The sequence below is a fragment of the Gymnodraco acuticeps genome, unplaced genomic scaffold, assembly GCF_902827175.1.
Source record: "Gymnodraco acuticeps unplaced genomic scaffold, fGymAcu1.1, whole genome shotgun sequence".
NCBI classification, from domain to species: domain Eukaryota; kingdom Metazoa; phylum Chordata; class Actinopteri; order Perciformes; family Bathydraconidae; genus Gymnodraco; species Gymnodraco acuticeps.
Window position 1 is genome coordinate 6880098 of NW_022989768.1, and position 21772 is coordinate 6901869.

Below are 21772 nucleotides of genomic sequence, written 5' to 3' on the forward strand. Positions count from 1 at the left end.
TGCTGCAATATCTGTTTAGTGTAGCAACATATCTAATGAGCCTGCAAACGTTGTAATTTATATTGTTAAAATAGTCAGTCAAAACCATGGATGTATAATAACAAGGTCAGAACACATCTCTGATATTGATGCTAATGGCTACAAAGTGTTATCATTTCAACTAGAACATTTTAGGTTGTTGATCATTTTAACTACAGCAGTTTGTTGCTACATCCATAGACAAACAAACAATACAATTAAAAAGCTAGTTTGATTTTCCTACTTTGACACGTTACAAAGTCTGCTGTTAGAAAAAAACAGCAATGACCAAACTTCTCAATAACTATTTAACATCTTCTAACGCTGTTTTAGTTCCGTTACCATCCGTAATGTTTGTAGACATGTAAATATAGTTATAAAAAAGAATACCAATTGCGCCTTTTATCATTAACTTGTGAAAGAAAATTAAGATAAAGAGAATTTCAAACACAGACGATGAGACATCTTGAAAGGATGCTGCTTTGATGTAACATGATGACAGCCTGGAAATTCAGCTCGGGAAACATCTGTTAGCAGCCAGAAGATCGGACTACAGAGAAACAGCCTTTTAAACAGGAATGTGCAGGTTTAATTACTACACCGTGACGGGGAAGAAAGTAAACCATCCAAGCTAGTGACTGACAACCATGACAGATTCCACTCTGTTCCCACTTCTTTTAATGATATCCTAAATGTTACTTAACACAGAAACACAGGTCTTCAACTAATAATAATAAAAGATTATAGATTTATATGATGTCTGATAGTTTTTAATTAATTAAACTGTTGTTTGTTTTGTTTTATAAGAACTCCTGTTTTGTCTAACATGTTGGCATTGTTTAAATATGACAACACCCGTGAGCCTCAACTGCCATTGGCATTTAGGAAAGAGCCAATGACCCAGAGTCTTAAAGTAACTGGACTTATTCTGCAGATTGTATTGTCAGTTTCCTCAACACATGCATAAATACGGTCCACTTCTGAGTTTGGCCTCTAACTGGCCTCTAACGGCTTAGAGGCCAGTTTGGCCTCTAAGCCGTTTGGAGTAATGAATCTTCAAACTGTATTCAAAATGTCCCCGTTAAATGATCAGGCAGATTTTTAAAACACTGACAGGAGACCTTTAACAGAACCATAAGTAAGCAACTGAGTGGAAATATGAAGGGCAACATTATGCATTTAAAGCCAGCTTTCATGTGGAGCCATTCATCCCCATTTGTTTGCTGAGTAGGATTGGGAGAGAGAGGCCGCCTGGGAGATTCAAAAGGATATTTAGCATTTGAATAAGCGGAGCCTGTGTGTACTTATGTCCCTCAGCTGCCTGTGTTTCCAGTGTCCCCTGTGAAGCTCAGGGTCATGCATATGCTAATCAGGTCCTCCTGCCAAACACTGTGTTTATTAAAGAAAGTTTTGTCCTTTCTTTGTGTGTCACTGTACATGAATAATGATTGCATCTTATTAAAAAGAGGAACATACCTAGGCTCTGTAACGTCACTTGAGAAAACCACCAGAGTGTTTGATTTAATTTGAAGTATCTAGCAACAGTTTTGTCAGTACATTTCGGGGCAAGGTAACTTTAAATATATATACAAAATAATAAAAGGTGCTGTAATCATTGGGCGTATTATAATTTAATCAAATCTAGTCCTATGTTCATTGATTATTATTACTACTAAGTGAGTAAGGCTCCCAAGTAACTATCCTTACTAGTTAGTCTTACATTTCTTTTTTTAAGGGCATGGTTTAAAGTATTTCGAAAAAACATCTACTCTTGGTAACATTTGCAAAGTTAGCACTTGAATTTGCTGACAAACATTTTGTAATTTTACAGGTTTGTTTGCAGAGTTTCCCCACATTTGCCTTAACTACCAAGACATATTCCTATAAGTTCTTGGTATACCACAGTGGACATTTAGCTGACATCTGTAACCTGTAACAATGGAATTTCCACATTTCCTCTCGTCGACTAAAACTGAAAGTCTGCAAGGGCAAACCCCTAACCTCTTCTCCACAGAAAACAACAGCGACATGCAGTAAGTAGAACAGCTTCAATAAAGTTTGACCACAAAGTCTCGTTCTGTGCAAGCTGTCAGCCGGTGACGGTTTTGTCTAGTCAGAGATCTCAAAAAACCCTGATCACCCAATCTTAAGGGTAGATTTAAGATAAAGGATATACAAAGACCTGTGTTGGTGTAAAAAAGTAACATGGTGTTCACGCAGCTGATCATGTTAGTGTCAGAGAGCCTTCCTCATGTTGCTACTATGGTTTTAATCTTAAACCACATTTTGAAAAAAGACTACTTAAGTGTTGTTTGTCGGACATTTTTATATACATTTACTCTCTTGAACATCTTTGGATAGCTCTTTCAATTTGAAGTACATTTTAACTCAACTTGTAAAAAGGAACTTGAATTAACGGAAGTCAAAACATAGCAAGAGAAAGGGTTGAGTATATGAAGTTATTGCTTTGAGGAGAAAATAACTTTCTTTCAAGGAAACAAATGGCCTCTCACTACCTGCTGAGTCACAGTCAATAAATCACAAAAACAAAAGAGAACACAGAATAGAGAAAACAGAGTCTTCTCTATTCATTATTGTGTTGTAAACAAAGAGTGTATATATTTAGGGTGATCTGTTCACAGGAATATAATATAATATTCATGACTATATTTTAATAGTGTTTAATCACCTGTAAGAAAGAACCATGGTGTATGAAAAGGAGCCTTTCATATCTACATCCAGATCCGGTCCTTTACCACAGACATGTTAGTAGCTCACAACAGAAAAACAAAACTCTGGCTCTAGAAAGCGGCTTTCATGTTTCATTTCATCTAAAGGCGTCAATATCTTAGACAGATATTTAACACATCTAAAAATGACAGAAGAGCTGTAATAACAAACCAATCGACAAGCTACATATATTTCAATAATTGTGTATTGTTGTTGTCATTTCAAGAAATTATAGAAAATGCTGTTTTCTCAGCCTATAATGTTAATGTCCTATATCTGTATATTATAATACTTTGAATATCTTCAACCCTATTAGCTACAGCCCTGCAGCAGCTATTCTTCCTGGCGTCCGACTTAATAACAAAGCAATCATTAGCAAACAAGATTTGGATGGACAGGTTTTGTGCCAAAACAGAATGGATGTGCATGTCTTTGTTAGGCCTGGTTTTTTTAGATGAAATGTGCAGTTATGGTACCATATCCTGTCATGTGCCTTCTGTCAGCTGTCACTGCTCTCCACCCTAACCCATTAGCTAGTCACTCAAAAATACATTTTAAAAAATGGTCCACAGTGAACCCAGAAATAATAAAAGGAATATACCACAGTATGATATAATCTCTAACAATAATGTATTCTGTATTTGAAAAGTCAGCTGACGACTAATATAGCAAAGAAAAGCATGTGTTGTTACACAGTTTCACTTGCACATATATTTTCAAATCCTCTCTTTCAATCAAAGACATGCTCATTTTGGATGTGAAAAGATAAAAACAAGTCGCAGTCTCAGAATCAAACAGGATCCAGATGTGTCACAGACCATTGTACTAGTATTAGATGTTAAAGCTATTACTATAATTGTTTGTAAAGGAAAGGGTGTGTCCTCTGAGGGGTTACTTGAGGAGGATGGTTGCATACACGACATGGATCTGTGGTGGATGCTGAGGATGTCAGGGGTCGATGGGGGACATGGTACATTTTAGTTTCAGGACATTTGTTGACCCTCAGGTCTAAACCCTTTTTTGTATGTGTTTGGTTCGCCTGGTATTCTTGTGTAATAATGCATGTATATAACCTCAACCCTGAAAGGCATAATCAACCTGTCAAATGAATGCACCCATAACTCGAGCCACCGTGACACTGACAACCTCCTCGGTTGTAATAACATGATATCGACATCTGTATTATACCATCAACGAACACTAATGTCTGAATTAACTGTGAGATGTGTCACATTAAATATGTATTCGTGTGCAGAACCAACATCAAACCCTGTTGGTATATAGAGTAAAAACCATGAGGGAATTTATCGAAAACCTTTTAATTGAATTAATATTCATGTCAGTGCGTTAAAGAGACACAACAAGGCAGTAATCCTCATCGAGAGGAACAGGCTGAGAGGAGAGGGGCTAGGCCTGCCGGTGATCTCCGCTGTGTGTTAATGTTAACAACATATACCATGTTACGGGAACACAAAACAACGTTACGATACAGTAAAGGCTGAATAATAACAGTGACATGATGTTATAACACCCCTTCCTTCCAGTCTTATACGCTACAGCATCAACCCCTGCGATGGCTAATGTGCTTACCGGACAGTTCGTCGGGTTCCAGCCCGCTTTCGGTGTCGAGTCCGCAGATCACAAAATAATCTGCGAACCGGCAGGAGCAGGAGCTGAAGCCGGTGGTCATTTTGAGACTGGTCCGGTGGTCCTCTTTTCCCCCCAACAGGAAGCATATTAGAGGAACTCGGAGAAGTGATTTCTGTCTGCCATCTCGTAGGAGATGCTACGTTTCTGCGAAGCTCTAATATCAGTACCGACAGTAAGCTAACCTGCTGCTACCAGGAACGGTTACCGTACATCCGGCCGCCATCCTTCACAATAAAACACAATCTTCACAAATTAAAAATAAATTTAAATTTTGCACCATACATACTGTGCCACTATTAGCAATACCTTTACATTTAGTCGTATTCTATGTTGCTTACTGGAAATTATAATTAGTTTGAAGTTTTATTTCTGTGTTGAATTATAGTAGGCTAAATGTTTTAGTCCGAGCAGAGGCCACATTTCTCACAGTTTCAAGATGGCCTACTATAATTATTTTTGCAGGAGGATTGTTCTTCTTGACGAAATTACCTTTAACTATGTGTTGAGTCCCGTAAGGCTGCGATGTGTTAACATATTGCATAATATTTGTTGAGGGAATTTGCATCACATTTCTTTCACCCAAAAACTACAGGCCTGTAAAGGTTGCCATATTTGTAAAATGTGTAACGACTAACGAGTTAAACTTTTGACCTATTCTGTTCATTTAGTCCACTGAGATGTGTTGTCCAGCTCTTGTTGTTGAAACAAATTATTGTTTACTTTGAAGAAGGTATTCATTTACTTCCTGTTTTGTTCTCTGCTTCACACATCCATAGAAATCAGAGCGTTGCAGTCGAAATGCATTGTGGTCCATCAACAGCACAACAGCTGTAATCATCTCCCTTTAAACCAAAAAGTAACATTAGGATAATATTGTTTGTGCATAAATGTTTCTTAACCTGATCTGCCGTTAGTACAGTCATAGTTATTGTGCTCTCAATTTGATGATGCACTTTTGCTGTTTTTAGTTTCACACACATATAGACCTACATATAAAAGTAAAAAAGTATATATAAAAATACATGCACACCCAAAAGACATACATGGTCAAATATAAACATTTACCAGTACAGTTTAAATATTATGCTGTCACACAAATTATGAAATTGGTATCACAATAAAAAAGTACTTCGTATTTTTTGCAGAATTTAAGGAGATTCAGTGACCTTATTAAAGACCTGCAACCTGTTATTTTCAAGACTTTATCGTCAATCAGAAGTATCACATTTGACCCTGCAATGGTTTTCAATAATAGTACAGTTTATCTGCAATTTGTATACAACAAACAATTGTGCGATAATGTTTATTAAGTTTTTGTCTGATTGTCCAGTTCACAAAAGGTGAGGTGTATACCTTAGTACAAATCAACACATTTAACCAACGTATATTGTAAGTCCATGACATTATTCTAGATTCATCAACATTTCAAGTTTTTAGTTTGGTCATTTCTGTTAATGTTTAGTTTTACTAAATGCATTCACTGTGTAAATCCCTTAACTGACGCATTTTATAAGTGTGATGCCCCTGTGGGCTCATCTGAGAGGGTGTGGCTGTGCTGGCTGTGCTGCCTTGATTGCAGTAACTCAGGGCACCTGGGTCTGGTGCATGCCCTGCAGCTATTTAAAGCCTCTGCTCCTCTCTGTCTGCTCTCTGCTTTCCCCTACAGGCACCTGGTTTTTGGTTGAGTATGTTATGAGTTTTCTTAGTTGCTTCACTTTGTGCACTTCAACACTCTCACATGTCCATGCAATCCTCACCCTGCATTTACTACTGATACCACTGACATCCACACCTCATGCTTCATTTGTTTTGCACTTAATTAATTTGGCTAATTTGAACTTTCTTTAATAAACATCTTTTGTTAAACCGTTATGGTGTGTCTCCTTTTTGTTGTGGCCTTTTGAGCCAGGTCATAACAATAAGTGATCAGACATGCGCCACACTGTTGTCACAATATCACCACATGGCGGCACTAACCTCGCTTTTGTTCTGTCAGACTGATATGTATGCTGCTGTAGAAATTCTGAAATGGTTTTGTGGTACTAGGTTTTATAAAATAAATTAAAATGTCAGTTTCCACTACTCTTAAAAGTCAATGATGTTCTGTAAAGATAATTTTAATGATTTACTAAATATTTTTAAAAAACTCAATTAGGACGGTAAACACTTCATACTGGAATACATTGCTGTTCAGTCAGAAATAATACTGCTTTTTGAAATGTTAACAGAGAGCTATACAGAATTATTTCACTATATCTTTGATGGAGTAATAGAACAAAAAAAAACATTCATATATCCAGTTTGAGTAAATGTTTTGGTAAAGATTTAAATAATATAGCATATTGAGAAGTAAAATCTATCATCTTCCATGTCTTTTCAAGCACATTAGTTGAAGAGATTAGTCGTTTTTAATCAATTAATTTCACCACTTTAGTAAAGATTCAATTGTACGATATAACTTAGTTGTACAATGTACAAAACAAACAGTAAGATACATTAAAAACAGCCAAACAGTCTTTGAAAGAAGTAGCACTCAGTATAAAAGCAGAATATGCTACGACATTAGTATCCTCAGTAGAAACATTTAAAATTCACATTAATTGAGGTTTATGAATCTGGGCTTGAGAGGTTTATGAATCTGGGCTTGAGAGGTTAATAATCTGACAGTAGTACACACTATATAACAAAGGAAAAACAGGAAATCTCAAAATGCACCTATGCTTTATACATGTGATGTTTTACGAGATTTAATAAAAATGTGTCGGAATAAGTTACCATAATGTACATTCACTGCATCAACGTCTCTAGTAAGCATCCAGAGTGTTTTTAAGCAGCAGCAATAGGTTACAATGGTACACAGGCACACAAATAAATCAAAAATAAAACCATTCAGTAAGCATGTATAGGAAAAAGTAATTCAAAACTATTTAGGGAAAACTAAAATCAGGCATATTATATTTGAAGAATGGAAGTAGTAAAAAGCTAGGGCTCGGGTAGTTCAGCCTGTTGGCAGTCTTACTGAGGGCACTGGTGCCCTATCCACGGTGCACACAAAATCTCAATTTCTGCTGGCATAGCAAACAATTTCATGGGAGAGCGAAAGACACAACTAGAACTGTGGGATCAACATATGAGTAACAATTGAACCCAAGATGATGTTGGCTTTTGACTAATTTCTCTGCATTGCATACATCTTTGAACACATAAATCTAGTGTGGTGAATTTATGTTAATTTCTTAGTTACTCATTTGAAATGGGAAATGCTTGGAGTTTGGCATACTACAATACAGAGGTCCAGTAAAAACAATATTACATCAGATTAGTCCATTCATTAAAAGTCAGCCAAAATGAACAATAAATTGTGAAATGTGTCTGGATCCAGGCACCTTTTAAAGAATAACAGGAAACTCACCCCGTGCCACAGAAGTAGCACTTACTAAGATCAGACACACACCTTCCTTCTCTAGTTTCACTCTCTCTTCACGCTGCATACGCTCACCAAGGCCAGGTATCCGAGCTTACTATTTAAAAACTAAAATCCACTTTTAACAGTATTGTGACAGTTATTGCTGTATTATCACTTTATTATTTTTAAAATAATTAAAAAGGGAGTGGTAGTTAAAGGTGCTACAAACAGGATGTAGAAAGGAATGCACTACTTTCAAAGCAGATGCGATAGTAAAAGTTCCAGTAATTTAAAAAGGTGGTGTCCGCAACAGACTCGACAAGGTGCTGATGACGTTGTTTATAGCAGTCTTTTTCCTTGAAACTTATCAGAACGAAGAGTTTTAATCCAACATCCTATGGGTAGCACCTTTAATTGTCTGGCAAGAATCATAAAACAATGAACAGCGACTTAAATAAAAACACAAAGCTAAATTTAACTAATTTAAAAGATGTGCCAAAATCAAGAACATCCTTCACAAAAACAAACATGTGCAGTCAGCGGCCATTTTACATTTAACATCAGGAGCAACCCACCACTGCATGCATTGAGTGGTGGACGAGTGCTTGTGATCGGAGGTTCCACCACTGGCAGCTTTGTATGAGACGGAGGCGGGGCAACTTGAGTGACAGCTGCACGTTCCTGAGCTGAGGGCAAGGGAATGCCGGGTTCAGCCAGCAGATGAGGTGCTGAAGTGTATAATCTCCTACTCTAGTTTCTTCTGCAGCTTTTTCTGGAAGCAGACGGGCAAGATGGAGAGCACGGCGAGAACACCGAGCACAGCCAGGGAGTTCCAGGACACGGCCTCGCCCGCTGTGGTAAGCTTGTACAGTGTTGTACCGGCGTTGATCGCTACAAAGGAGGGCGGGGCCACTCCTGTGGATCAGCCAGGGGGAATTCAGGTCAGTCAGTGAATACAAATCATACAGCAAATCATTTATAGACAGTCAGAAGGGATGGACATACTTACCAAGAAAGGTACCGAGGAAGAAAACCCCCAAAGGCACGTTGATGACAGGCGAGGTGATGTTGATGAACCAGTTGGGAAGGAAGGGGGTGATCCTCAGGAAGATGATGTAATTAATTAAATGATCTCGATGTTTGTCGACCTGCCAGCAAAAAGTGAATGTATAGTTAGTCATATGCTTTACATTACCAATTAATATTATTTGTGAAGTCAGTATGAGGACCCTTGTCGTTCTCGCATCTCAAGTAACTAGTTAAGTACAAAACCAGTATTTATTTTTTGATTAAACCAGCTTCTGCCTCCATAATATAAAAAAATAAAAGTCTTCACATGGATTTACAGAACAGCCGTACTGTTAGACTGCATTCGTTTGGACAATCTTGCCTAATAATGAATAAATATTAATATAACTCGAAAGATCCCATACTGAAAATTCCTCTTTCCAACATAGCCTTTATAAACAATACATTGCAAGGCTCTTACCTGCTGGGACCATTTCTTTGCTCTCTCTGTGAGATATTTGTAGACAATGGGTCTGCCCACCAGATATGATAGCAAATAGCAAAAGGAAGCACCAAGACCAGAGCACTGCCAACGGATAAAAAACAAAGCAGAAAAAAAATTGGTTACTTACACACACATCTGTAACCTGCTTATAAATATTGTCATACTCTTAAAATAAAAAAGGAAAAAAACACATTGTACCCAATTTTAAATGTAGCCTCTCCAAATACACTTATCTTCATCTTCCAACATTTAATTTGTATTCATAACTTTTAGCAGTGATGTTGAATAGTAGTTTCAAAGACAGGGCTGAGGAACCCCGTGTTGTCCCCCATTATTGGTGCCCTTCCTGGTTGTTGCAACCAAAACAGAGTGGATGCAACAAATACACATGACATCCTGTTGTACTTCCGGAGGCTGCTTCCATATTGTTTTTCGTGACTTCACAGACTCTGATTTTGTGCGTTTGTCACATTTGAAGGTAGAACATTTCTTTAAAAATATTAGCACAGCCAATGCATAGGTATTGTTTAAGGACCTTCACACTAGTCTGCTCCAATGACGGCCGGATTAAAATGATGACTCCATTGACAAATATATTAAAGAAGTATGTTTATGAGACATGATCCATTCTTGCAAAAGAGAGCATGTTGATCTACATCCCTACATACCAAAGTGTGTCTCGTGGAAACTATTTCAGTGCAAAGTTGCTCATACAATACAACATTTGTTTTTAATCCCACATTTCATACCACCCTTGCTTACTCACCAAGCAGACTAAGAAAAGAGCCAAGGGGAAAGGGTAAAGATATCCAGACAGGATGCTGAGGAAGATAGATCCTGGGATTGCAAATGTCTGGAGGCTGAAAGAAGCGTCAAGGTAAACGACTTTGCAAAACATTCAGTTATTACTCAGGCAGACTACAAACTATCCCTGCAAACCAGACTGTTTTTGAAGATTCACATTTCATCAGGGTAGTTTTAAAAACATCCTCACCAGACGGATAAGATAAGTAGGTAGAAACATAGATTCTCAAAGGATACAAAATATATGTTGCGAAGTAGGCCACCAACACTTGGGAGTAGTATGTGTCTTTGTATTTAGACAGCACAGTACCCAAAGCCTTGGCATCCTCCATGTCTTTTGGTATCTTGATTTTCTCCATTTCATCACTGAAAAATACGACTTATAATCGTTAATCAAACATACTTCACAGAAAACATATTTTATTTTTTCACAATGCACATTCAGAACCCGATCGCTCAAACCGCTGCAGTCACCTCTGGATTTTGAGTATCATGTCAATGAGTAGCTCGAGTTTCCATTGGATGACCTTACCTACCGAGTCTAAATCATGTTCTTTGACAAGACGTTATAGTAAAAGAAACTATAAACAAAATCACAAAATGTGAAAAAGTAGTAAAATAAAACTGTACAAATCACAAAATGTGTTACACTGCATGAAATTGATTGGTTTATGGAACCATTTATTGTTGTAAGTCTATTATTGCCAATCTGTCAGTTTACATTGCTGGCCCTACTGGTACTGAAAATGACAAAGTAGTGTATCCTCCACTTAAGAAGCAGCAGCATTGAAATGTTTATCACAAGTGAAAAAAAAATATCACAATTTAAGTGTAACCTAAAAAAAAACATTAGATTACATTTCATCATTTTATTTCCTACAGTACTAATTATGAATAAGTCTTTATTTCCATTGTTGAACAATTCCCCACCATCATTTAACCGAGTTTAATAATCAACAAAACAACTCACTCAGGAAGCTCTGGGAAGTTCCTGTAGACCAGGTACATGACTGAGGCAGCAAACGTGAAGATGGAAACCAGAATCAGGAGGGACATGCGTGCTGAGCCCCCTTCAGCGTGCTTAACCTCTGTGGGGAAAGAGAATAAGTTATTTACCAACTAAATCAAGATGATCCTTCAGAAAATGACTAACTAGCAGTAGCTACCAGGGAGCTGTGTGTAATAAACTAATGAGTTTTGCATCACCTGTTCAGGCCCCTACAGGGAACTCAGTAGCCCCCTTGAGAAAGACTGTTTCTGAGCATGTCTGTGAATTCATTGCTTAATGTAATACTTGATGGAAAAAGGCCAACTGTATACAATGAATGTATAAGTTGTGATAGAATAAGTTATAGATTAAAATACAAAATAGTTTATCAAATTGTTCAAATAAACTGCATATCAACCAATTACAAAAGGCAACTGCTACATACTAATGCATCAGCAAAAAATAATATAATAGTACAATTTAGACTCGAATGGGGCAACTTTTCAGCATCGACTACATTTATTACGACTACGAAATATCTGACTAACTGTTTTTGGGTTAGGCATTGGTGTAAAGTAACCAAGTCTTTTTTACTCAATTTTGAGGGACTTGTACTTTACTTGAGTATTTTAACTTTTTGCTACTTTGTACTTCTACCCCAATACAAATGTAGAGGTACATCGTGTACTTTTACTCGACTAAATGTATTTAATACATTATGTTACTTAGCAGATTTGGATTACTAATGTGAAATATGATCAACACTTACAAATACTTAGTTAAATTCACAAGCTACCCTGCAGTACACAAAGTAATGAAAGTTACACGTTTATCAGCTTTGATAACAATTAAAATGATTAATATTATAAATTATTCTGAAATGGGCTGACCTAAATAATTAGTTTTTTTTTTTTACTTTAAGTAAGTTTTGATGACAATACTTTTCTACTTTTACTTGAGTAACATTTTGAACGCAGGACTACCTGTAACAGAGTATTCATAGTATTTCCTGGTACTTCTCTGGGGTTAGGGTTAATGTGTTGTTGTATGACTAGTTTGGTTTATCTGAATACAGGATCTGAACACTTCCCGCACCAATCGTCGTTTGACACTCATTGTTAATTAAAGTAGCTTAACTCAAGTTGTTAAGAAAGGGATGTTAATCTCGTTTAAACATTAAGGGTAATGTTATAAGGTTCACACCCTTACTAAAGCTCACTCACAGGGGTGTATGCTAGCTTCTTCAACGTTAAAGCGTTGTTTTTCTAGCTAACGCGTAACTACGCTAGCCATCGGCTAATTGTCTACGATAGCTGGCTGTGTAATCAACAAGCTAACATTTGCTCCTGAATGACGTTGCCTGGTTATTCAGTTACTAAATGTATCTGTGTCCATCTAGAAGTATTTCATCACCCCTGCTTTGCTCTAAATGGATGTTAACCGTTAGCCACTACAGCAGAAACCCACCTTTCGGTACTGGTGAATCCTCCGTCTTCACCTCTTCCTGTTCAGAGGACACACCATCGTTTTCCCGTCTTTCTCTCCGCTTTTTGGCCATTTTACTGAGATAACTTAGAGGTCAGCTGAGGTACCGAAACAGCAAAAGCCGACGGGTGGCGTGACTGACACCGGTGCGGTGACAGTCTGCTGACACGTTACACAGGATGACCTTTTACCTCAGATCACAGCAACAAAAGCTGCACCATCCACTACAGCGCCCCCCTGCGTCACACTGTCTCCATTCAAGATTCAAACGTTTTATTGTCATATTCAAGATTCAAAGGTTTTATTGTCATATTCAAGATTCAAAGGTTTTATTGTCATATTCAAGATTCAAATGTGCACAGTAGCTACATTTAGTTATGGCAATGAACATCTTATGTCGGCTCCTCCAACAATGCAGCATATAAGACATAAACAATAACAAATAGTGCAATAGTCTGAAGAACTAAAATAAAAGATAATAATAATAATAATAATAATAATAATAATAATAATAATAATAATAATAATAATAGAAATAATAATAATATTAATAATGATAAGTGACCAATGTGCAAGTAGATTTCAAGATGTAATTTAAGTATTTTTTTATATTATTATTTAGCCCCTCCTCACCGCATCTTGTTGACCGCCCTTGACCCCCCTCCCAACTCACGCGATCTTCACCGTTTCACCCACACGCATTATGCACACGCATTCATGTATTTTCACAAAATAAAAATACACAAAATACCTAAAAAATAAGTACAATAAAACAATTATGAGAACAAATACTCATAGCAAATACTGTGAGGAGGGGCTGGCTGACGCGACCAACACCTCTGAGGGACGTGAAAAAATACAAAAATAATAAAATAATAATAAAATAATCATTCAAATAATAAAATAAAATAAACTGATAATGAAATAAATAAAATAATAAACTTTCTCGCGCTGTATGATACAATGTATCATACCTTCTCACAGGTGTGAGCTCTGTGCCCCTCGAGAAACACAAACGTCTCACTTTCTCGTGCTAAATGCGCCTCCCTTACTGGCTCTCAAGCAGTTATAGTTGTGCCTTGCTCACATTTGACTCATTGACACAATGAGCAGGCGACCGTTTAGGCGATTTTCTGTACGAGGGGCTCTGGACACATTTTTGAACCAGATGAAGAGGAGATTGAACCAGATGAAGAGGAGATAGAGGAAGATGTCTCAGAAATGGAAGACAACAGCGATCCAGACTATGAGCCTACAACAGACCAGGAAGAGGCACCTGAGGGAGAGGCCCCTGAGATAGAGGCCCCTGAGGGAGAGGCCCCTGAGGGAGAGGCCCCTGAGATAGAGGCCCCTGAGGGAGAGGAGCCTGAGGTGACATTCCACAATTTTGCATTGCCAACTATGTGCGTGAACACATATGAACACACACACATGTTCTGTTATGGTATATTTCTCTTTCAATAAATGTTCATTGAAGAAAACAGTATCAGTGTCTTATTTTATATTCATCACATCACAGTGAATGCTGAACTTGATCGGCCCACCGGTGGGACCGGACCATGACATGAAACACTGGCTTGCTTGTCTCAAATCAATACATCCCATACATCATTGGAACGGGAAGAATCTCAGCTACAAACACTAACTAAATCATTTCCATCTCCAGTAAACACAGCCTACATGGCAAGCATTTTTATAATATACAGTAATGTAAAATAAGCACTATCTTTGAACTTATTGCCAAAAAGAATATGAAATTCACCCCTAGTGTCGTTCTGTCTGTCATCCCTTGATTCTACTTGCTTTGACTGTTCAAATGAGATATCAACCATCAAAACGCCTCTGAAATTGTAAAATCCCTACGTTTTTTTTCACCATTCATTCCAATGGCTGGCGTCTATGTCACGTGATCTTCACATTTCTCCCTGCAGAAAAAAGAAACATGGCCGAACTTCGTTTTATTCTTGGTGTAAAATGCCTATTTTAAAGTTAGTTTGGCCTTTTAAAATGCGTTTTGATGTCATTTGATGAGAGAAATATGAGTTGTTATTTCAGATTATGTGTGCAGTGGATATACATGATCTTTAGTTTGCTAGTTATTACGAAGATTACTTCAGGAAATTGTGTCGATACAACGTTTTCATTGTCACCAAGGTGGTTGCTAGGGATGCTACTATCGATATTATTTATGATATGTTGTGTAACTGTTTAATGGTGTTATCTTTATTGCTACCCCCTTCCCCGTCAATGTATAGTGTTGGTCCACAGCGCAAACGTATTAGTTTAACAAAATCTGCATCTAAAATTGTGGCATAGATAGGCCTACATTATTTTCCCCTGTGCAATTCTCAATTTACTCAACAATAACACATAATTATCCTTGTGTTTATTTATTTGTTTGATTAATAAACACAAGTTGGAGTCCGTCAGGACCGAGGGTCGGAGCAGCTCATTTGCTTTACAGAATATTACACCCGGAAGTAAGTATTCTCTCCGCTTTGCTTGACAAACCCCGTGATAGTCCTCAAGCTCTGTGATTGGAGAGTGTGCCGAGCGTCGAACAGCACTTGAAATGGGATGGAACCACGGCAGACTGTCCAAAACTGGTTTTGAACGGGTCCACCCCGTCCCCCCCTCCCCCACCCCGTCCCCAGAACTGCACATGCTGGCTATTGTGTTTCGCAACATGTATGGCACGTCTCTGAGTTGTAGTTTTAAAAGACGTTTTCGTATTCCCATAATAAGAAGTGGCCAGTATTAAACTGTGTACATCCCTGGACGTTTAGGGATAGGAAACACTCAAATATAAAACATATAATTAATAAATGGGTGAAAATTGCTTGTGCCCATAATGGGCCGCATTACCCACATGCCAGCTAAGGTCAGAAGAGCTTTATTTAACAGCTGGTCTTATGTCTGTGACCCATCCTGTTGTTAATTGATAAGCCTGAAACATGCACTTGTCAAGGTTCAGAGGCAAATTTTGCAAATATGGCAGTAGCCATCGATCATCTTAAGATAAGATATACTTTATTGATCCCAAGTTGGAAACATTTGCGTTACATCAGCATGTGTAACAGTTGTAAATATGCAGTGGTGTTTATTTGTAAATCATTTAGTATAATCACACAAATTCTGTGTTTTATATTTAATAATTCTGTGTTCTTTATTTATTGATTGTTCAACACCTGACAAGGCCGGAGATGAAAAACTTTGGTCGCAGGTTCCTCAACAGTGCTTCTGCACATTTCTTATACTATCTACATACATCTTATATGTATAATACATATCTATAATATCAGTTAAAATAAGTAAGCAATAACATTGCTGGAGGTATACACAAAGTTTTTCATTCATTGCATAACTAAACCGTTTGTGAATATGATATGTCAATAACCTTAGAAAATCTTGAAATCTTGAAAGGGGATGTGCAAAATAGTCATTATATACAGTCTTTAATTAACTATTAGTAGAGAATAACGAGTAATGAATATACTTTATAGGGATCCTATTAATATCCTAATAATAAAATATAATGAAATTCAATAACATGCTTTAACCACCAGGTGTCCCTTTATATCAGCTGTGCACCGTTATGGTGTAAATAAATACAGCCTATCTACCAATTGGATCAAATATAAAAGTCAGCCGAATTAGTGTTGATACTGCAAGGAGACGTATTGTGTGAAAATAAATGTAAGATGTTGTTTAAACTGCTGATATATTTATGATCCACGTCACGTATTCAGTTCCTCATGTTTGTCTAGAAGTCTTCTCATCAGGGCTCTATAAATACAGAACTACGGCAGATATGTCATATTTAATGCAGCCGAACCGTGTATTACAATGCCGTTATGTGATGACCTCCAAAGAGAAAAGCAAGCACCACTCGGAATAAAGTGTTTTCGGTCTGTTTCCGGTATTTGTTTATGACGATGTGATGTGAGATGTGAGACTGGAATTGCACAGGGGAAAATAACGTATCTTTAGATGCGGATTTTGTTAAACTAATACGTTTGCGCTGTGGACCAACACTATACATTGACGGGGAAGGGGGTAGCAATAAAGATAACACCATTAAACTGTTACACAACATAACAGAAATCATATCGATAGCAGCATCCCTAGCAACCACCTTGGTAACAATGAAAACGTCGCGATTTCCTGAAGTAATCTTCGTAATAACTAGCAAACTAAAGATCATGTGCATCCACTGCACACATAATCTGAAATAACAACTCATATTTCTCGCATCAAATGACATCAAAACGCATTTTAATGGCCAAACTAACTTTAAAATAGGCATTTTCCACCGAGAATAAAACGAAGTTCGGCCATGTTTTTTTTTTCTGCAGGGAGAAATGTGAAGATCACGTGACATAGACGCCAGCCATTGGAATGAATGGTGAAAAAAAACGTAGGGATCTTACCATTTCAGAGGCGTTTTTGTAGAAATACTACGTCCTACGTTTATATATACAGTCTATGGTCCTACGTTGTGGACCAACGTAGTTATTACACGTTTTTTTATGAGACTGGGTTGGTATGACCTAACGCAAGAGAAGGGTTTGTAGAACATGAATACGCCGCAAATTCCCGGTGTTGTAAGCTTGTTGAAGAGAGAAGAGTCACTGAAGGTTTCTCATTCCTCTAATTTCCCCTCCTCGACCCTTCGAATCCTCGGTCCTCTCCGGTCAGGGCCGCCCCTGGCCAACTTGGGGGCCCCAAGCGACATTGTGAGATGAGCCCCCCCCCCCAACCGACAGTTGTTTTTGGAAACAAAGTAGGCTACTTTGCAAATATAATTCCTGTTTATTATTATTATCAACACAGTTACTTTTTTATACAGTGAGGTAAATGGTAAATGTGCATGTATGTCGTTCAGTATGCGTTTACAGGTGAATACGTCTGCATTTCCTGCCAAATACTAGCCTCAAAAAGATTAAAATATAATGAATGCAAATAAACTACTTCTACTACTAATAATAATAATCATAATCAATTCAATAATATAAATACTATATTATTTTTATTATAATATACATGTAATATAGTCAAGACAAAACATGCTTATGACATGCTCAAAAACTGATATTTCTTAAATCTGTATTCAAATGTAGTTCCCTCTGTCAGCAATGTATCAACAACTACACACACATCAGTTCTATCAATATTTCTCTGTGTTGTGGTTGACATGATGATGACTGTTAGGAGGAAAAGTTTACTTTTTATTCATGTACTTTTTATTCATGTATTTTTTCTTTTAATGTTTCTTTTATTATCTTTTACTGTTTTTAAATGCCGTTGTCTGGAAGTCTTTCATTTTTGTAAAGCACCTTGAATTGCCTTGTGTTAAAAGGTGCTATATAAATAAACTTGCCTTGCCTTGCCTTAAGGGAGAGGCTAAGCATCACCATGAAATGTGCAAATTGACATAAAAATGAATAAAAGGGGAAAAAAATGCTCCATGTTTTTTAGGCTGCAAACTTTAACTGTTATGTAAGCCAACTAGACAGACAGTGTATCACTCTTCCTCCTGTACATCAGCAGATAAAAGGCATACAATACTTGAATGAATGGTAAATAAAGAATGCTGGAAATAACTGCATCTCCATTAGCTTATATGCTATGCAGAGACTGCCTTCTTCATGTCGTGAATTTCAGCGGATGTTTAATATGGCAATTGGCAATTTGACTTATACAACATTCGCAAGTTGTACATTTGACTCATACAATAACACCACCTTCGAGTGATACTCTAGTTTCTGTTTTTTTTCCCCTCTTGCTTGCGCCGGACTGAAACTGTCTTTTCACCGACATCTCTTCACCTGCACCAGAGCCCTAGAGATACTAATACTTATCTCTCTAGGGCTCTGACCTGCACTAGTGGCCGTATCAAAGCCGTGATTGGTCAGATGTCGATTCATTGCAACGGTGTCGGGTTACAGACGTGCTCCCCTTGTCACCTCTCACTCTCGCGGGGGGGTGCACGGAGAACTGAGCGGAGAACTGCGCACAGCAGCTGAGGCCCTCTGGGCGGGGCCCCCTGCGCAAGGCAGGGCCCCCTGCGCAAGGCAGGGCCCCATGCAGCCTGTGTGATTGGCCTGTAGGGAGGGGCGGCCCTGCCTCCGGTAGTGACCCGGAAATGGATTTCAGTGCACCATGTTGCAGGACATCTCATTTCTCTAAATGCACATCGAGGACCGAGGATCGAGCGTCGAGGAGGCTCTCTGGAGGAGCTATAACCGTGCGCTATGACTTCTCCAACCGGGCCCACCTCAATGAATACCGCTAGTAAATTGTCGACAGGGGGGGTGCTAGTGACTTATCCGACCGGTCCACATCGTCCGACCGGCCCACTTCAGTACCGGCCCATCGGATTCGTCCCGATGGCCAGTCCGTCTCTAGAGGTTTCTCAATACTCAAATGTCCCCCTCCTCGACTCCTATCATCGACTCCCCTCCTCGAGACTTGGTGCCGCCCACAGGAGATGCAAGCGGAGGACTGAGGAGGGGAACCGAGGAGTGGAAGCAGCAGGCGGTTAGAAAAATGAGAACTCCTCTCCTCTGAGCGGTCATTTTAAAGAGACGTCCATTAATGATGACAGGATCGAGGCACAGCAGCCCTGTCTGATGGACAGAAAGTGTTCATGATGACTTATATATTTACTTTTAATTCATTCACAGTGCGGTATAATGAGACAATAACAGGCTACAGATGCGGAACATATACACACACATATATTTATATAAATACAATTTCAGAATCAAACAAGTATGAGAGCACTCTCATAATAACGTAACACAATCAGAGACTGGATATAACCCCCCCCCCCCTCCTCCTCTGTCTGGTCGCTGAAATGGGGAATTGAAATTACGGGCCCAAAAGTTGTACAAGTTTTAAAAGTAAGCATAGGACACCAAACCAACTGAGACCCGTCTGTCCGCCGCATCTACGCACTGTACAACCACACACCTACACACTGTACCACACACACACCTACACACTGTACCACACACACCTACTGCTCCTAAAGCATAATCAGGCTACAGCCGTTGGTGTATTTTATTATGTGAAGCACTAAATGGTCTTATAGAAAAATATCGACTCTTTGTTTGTAGATATCTACTAAACTACAGCATACAAATACAGAGAGGAATGTAGGCCTGTTATACTGAGTGATATATATTTTACACACTGCTCTGATTTCTGCACGGACCTCACAGTTGTTCTCACTGCACATCGCATTGCGATGAAAGCAGTTACTAATATAATATCCAAGGGATGCATGCAGAGCTGTCATTGGCTGAGATAAGTCCAGCCGTGTGTCCACGCCTCTATCGTTCCCGGAAATGCATCCGTGGAGGAGCCGTGGAGGATGCATCAGTGTCTCCTCGGGTAGAGCTCCTCCAGAGAGCCTCCTCGATGCTCGATGCTCGGTCCTCGAAGTGCATTTAGAGAAATTAGATGTCCTTCAACATGGTGCGCTGAAATTCATTTCCGGGTCATTACCAGAGGACCGAGGAGTCCGAGGAGGGGAAATTTGAGTATTGAGAAACCTCTAATGCACTGCACTGTGAATGAATTAAAAGTAAATATATAAGTCATCATGAACAAAGTTCTGTCCGTCAGACAGAGTGCTGTGCCTCCTGTCATTGGATGTCTCATACCGCTAAGAGGAGAGGATTTCTCATTTCTCTAAACGCTTGCTGCTTCCCCTCCTCTCTCCTCGGTTCCCCTCCTCGACTCCTCCGCTTGCATCTCCTGTGGGCGGGACTAAGACACAAGGGCCCTTTCTCATTTCATCAAATCCCCCTCCTCGACTCCTCGGTCCTCCGGTATTGACCCGGAAATGAATTTTAGCGCGCCATGTTGAAGGACATCTCATTTCTCTAAATGCACTTCGAGGACCGAGGATCGAGCATCGAGGAGGCTCTCTGGAGGAGCTATAGCCTATAACCGAGGATACACTGATGGGTCCTCCACGGCTCCTTCATGGATGCATTTCCGGCAACAGAGATGTTTCAAAGAGTCGTGACGCACGGCCGGACTTATCTCAGCCAATGACAGCTCTGCATGCATCCCCTGGATATTATTTTGTTAACTGCTCTCATCGCGACGCGATGTTTCCAGAGAGAACAGCTGTGAGGTCCGTGCAGAAAGCAGAGCAGTGTGTATAATATATATCACTCAGTATAACAGGCCTACTCTCTTTATTTGCTGTAGTTTAGTAGATATCTACAAACAAAGAGTCCATATTTTTCTAAAACCATTTAGTGCTTCACATAATAAATACACAACGGCTGTTAGGCTGTTAGGTGCGTGTCTGTGGTACAGTGTGTGTGTAGATGCAGCGGACAGACAGGTCTCTGTTGGTTTGGTGTCCTCTGCTTACTTTTAATACTTGTAAATACAACTTTTGGCCCTTAATTTATTTTATATATATATGTGTGTGTGTGTGTGTGTATGTGTGTGAGTCCGCATCTGTAGCCTGTTATTGTCTCATTATACCGCACTGTGAATGAATCAAAGTAAATATATAAGTCGTCATGAACACATCTGTCCATCAGACAGAGGGCTGCTGTGCCTCCTGTCATCATTAATGGACGTCTCTTTAAAATGACCGCTCAGAGGAGAGGAGTTCTTATTTCTCTAACCGCCTGCTGCTTCCCCTCCTCTCTCCTCGGTTCCCCTCCTCGGCTCGCATCTCCTGTGGGCGGGACTAAGTCTCGAGGATAGGAGTCGAGGAGGGGAGTCGAAGAGGGGAGTTAGAGAAATGAGAAAGGGCCAAGGAGTCGAGAAGGGGAATTAGAGAAATGAGAAACCTTCACTGTGTTTCTCCTTGCACTGTGCAACTTGACACAAAGCTTCCCAAATAAAAGTGGACTGGTCAGAGGAAGTGAAATAAAATATAATAGCAACTCAAAAGACATTATTGAAGAAACGTGGACTTGTTGAAACTTTCAGAGCCATTGAAAAGTACATTTGTTATAAATGTTGTCATAAAATCCGAAGAATACAAGGCTAACAAGCAAAACAACATTACAACAACATATTTCCATATTTATTTATTTTTTCTTATTTATTCCGTATTGATTTCCACATTTATTTATTTCATTTTGTTTCAAAATGTAGTTATTCTTTTTTTGTTTTACACTCCATGTTCTGCTTCTGCTAT

At 38.8% G+C, this 21772-nt stretch overlaps 2 protein-coding genes across 5 annotated transcripts in view; both read right to left on the reverse strand.

Annotated features, from left to right (window-relative positions):
• Window positions 1–4586, reverse strand: part of dennd5a (DENN/MADD domain containing 5A) — a 37936-nt gene extending 33350 nt beyond the window's left edge. For 2 of the 4 annotated variants that reach the window (XM_034218090.1, XM_034218082.1), the window contains exon 1: window positions 4339–4586. In XM_034218090.1, the coding sequence (XP_034073981.1) occupies window positions 4339–4438 (100 nt within the window). In that variant the 5' untranslated portion in view covers window positions 4439–4586. The remainder of the gene's footprint in view (window positions 1–4338) is intronic. The other 2 variants (XM_034218072.1, XM_034218061.1) reach the window with 1 other exon arrangement.
• A 2205-nt stretch (window positions 4587–6791) lies between these two features.
• On the reverse strand, window positions 6792–12810 carry tmem41b (transmembrane protein 41B). The gene is made up of 7 exons (XM_034218103.1): window positions 12577–12810; window positions 11092–11209; window positions 10359–10487; window positions 10084–10177; window positions 9294–9398; window positions 8814–8952; window positions 6792–8719 (listed from the first exon to the last, which is right to left on the reverse strand). The coding sequence occupies exons 1-7, from the start codon at window positions 12665–12667 to the stop codon at window positions 8550–8552; spliced, it is 846 nt and encodes a 281-aa protein (XP_034073994.1). The 5' UTR covers window positions 12668–12810; the 3' UTR covers window positions 6792–8549.
• Between the last annotated feature and the right edge of the window lie 8962 nt (window positions 12811–21772).

Coding starts and splice junctions, on each gene's coding strand:
- tmem41b (XM_034218103.1), bottom strand. CDS start 12,667: ATGGCCAAAAAGCGGAGAGAAAGACGGGAAAACGATGGTGTGTCCTCT. Junction 9,399..10,083: donor CTCTTTTCTTAGTCTGCTTG/GTGAGTAAGCAA, acceptor ATCCGTTGGCAG/TGCTCTGGTCTTGGTGCTTC. Junction 8,953..9,293: donor CAAAGAAATGGTCCCAGCAG/GTAAGAGCCTTG, acceptor TTTTGCTGGCAG/GTCGACAAACATCGAGATCA.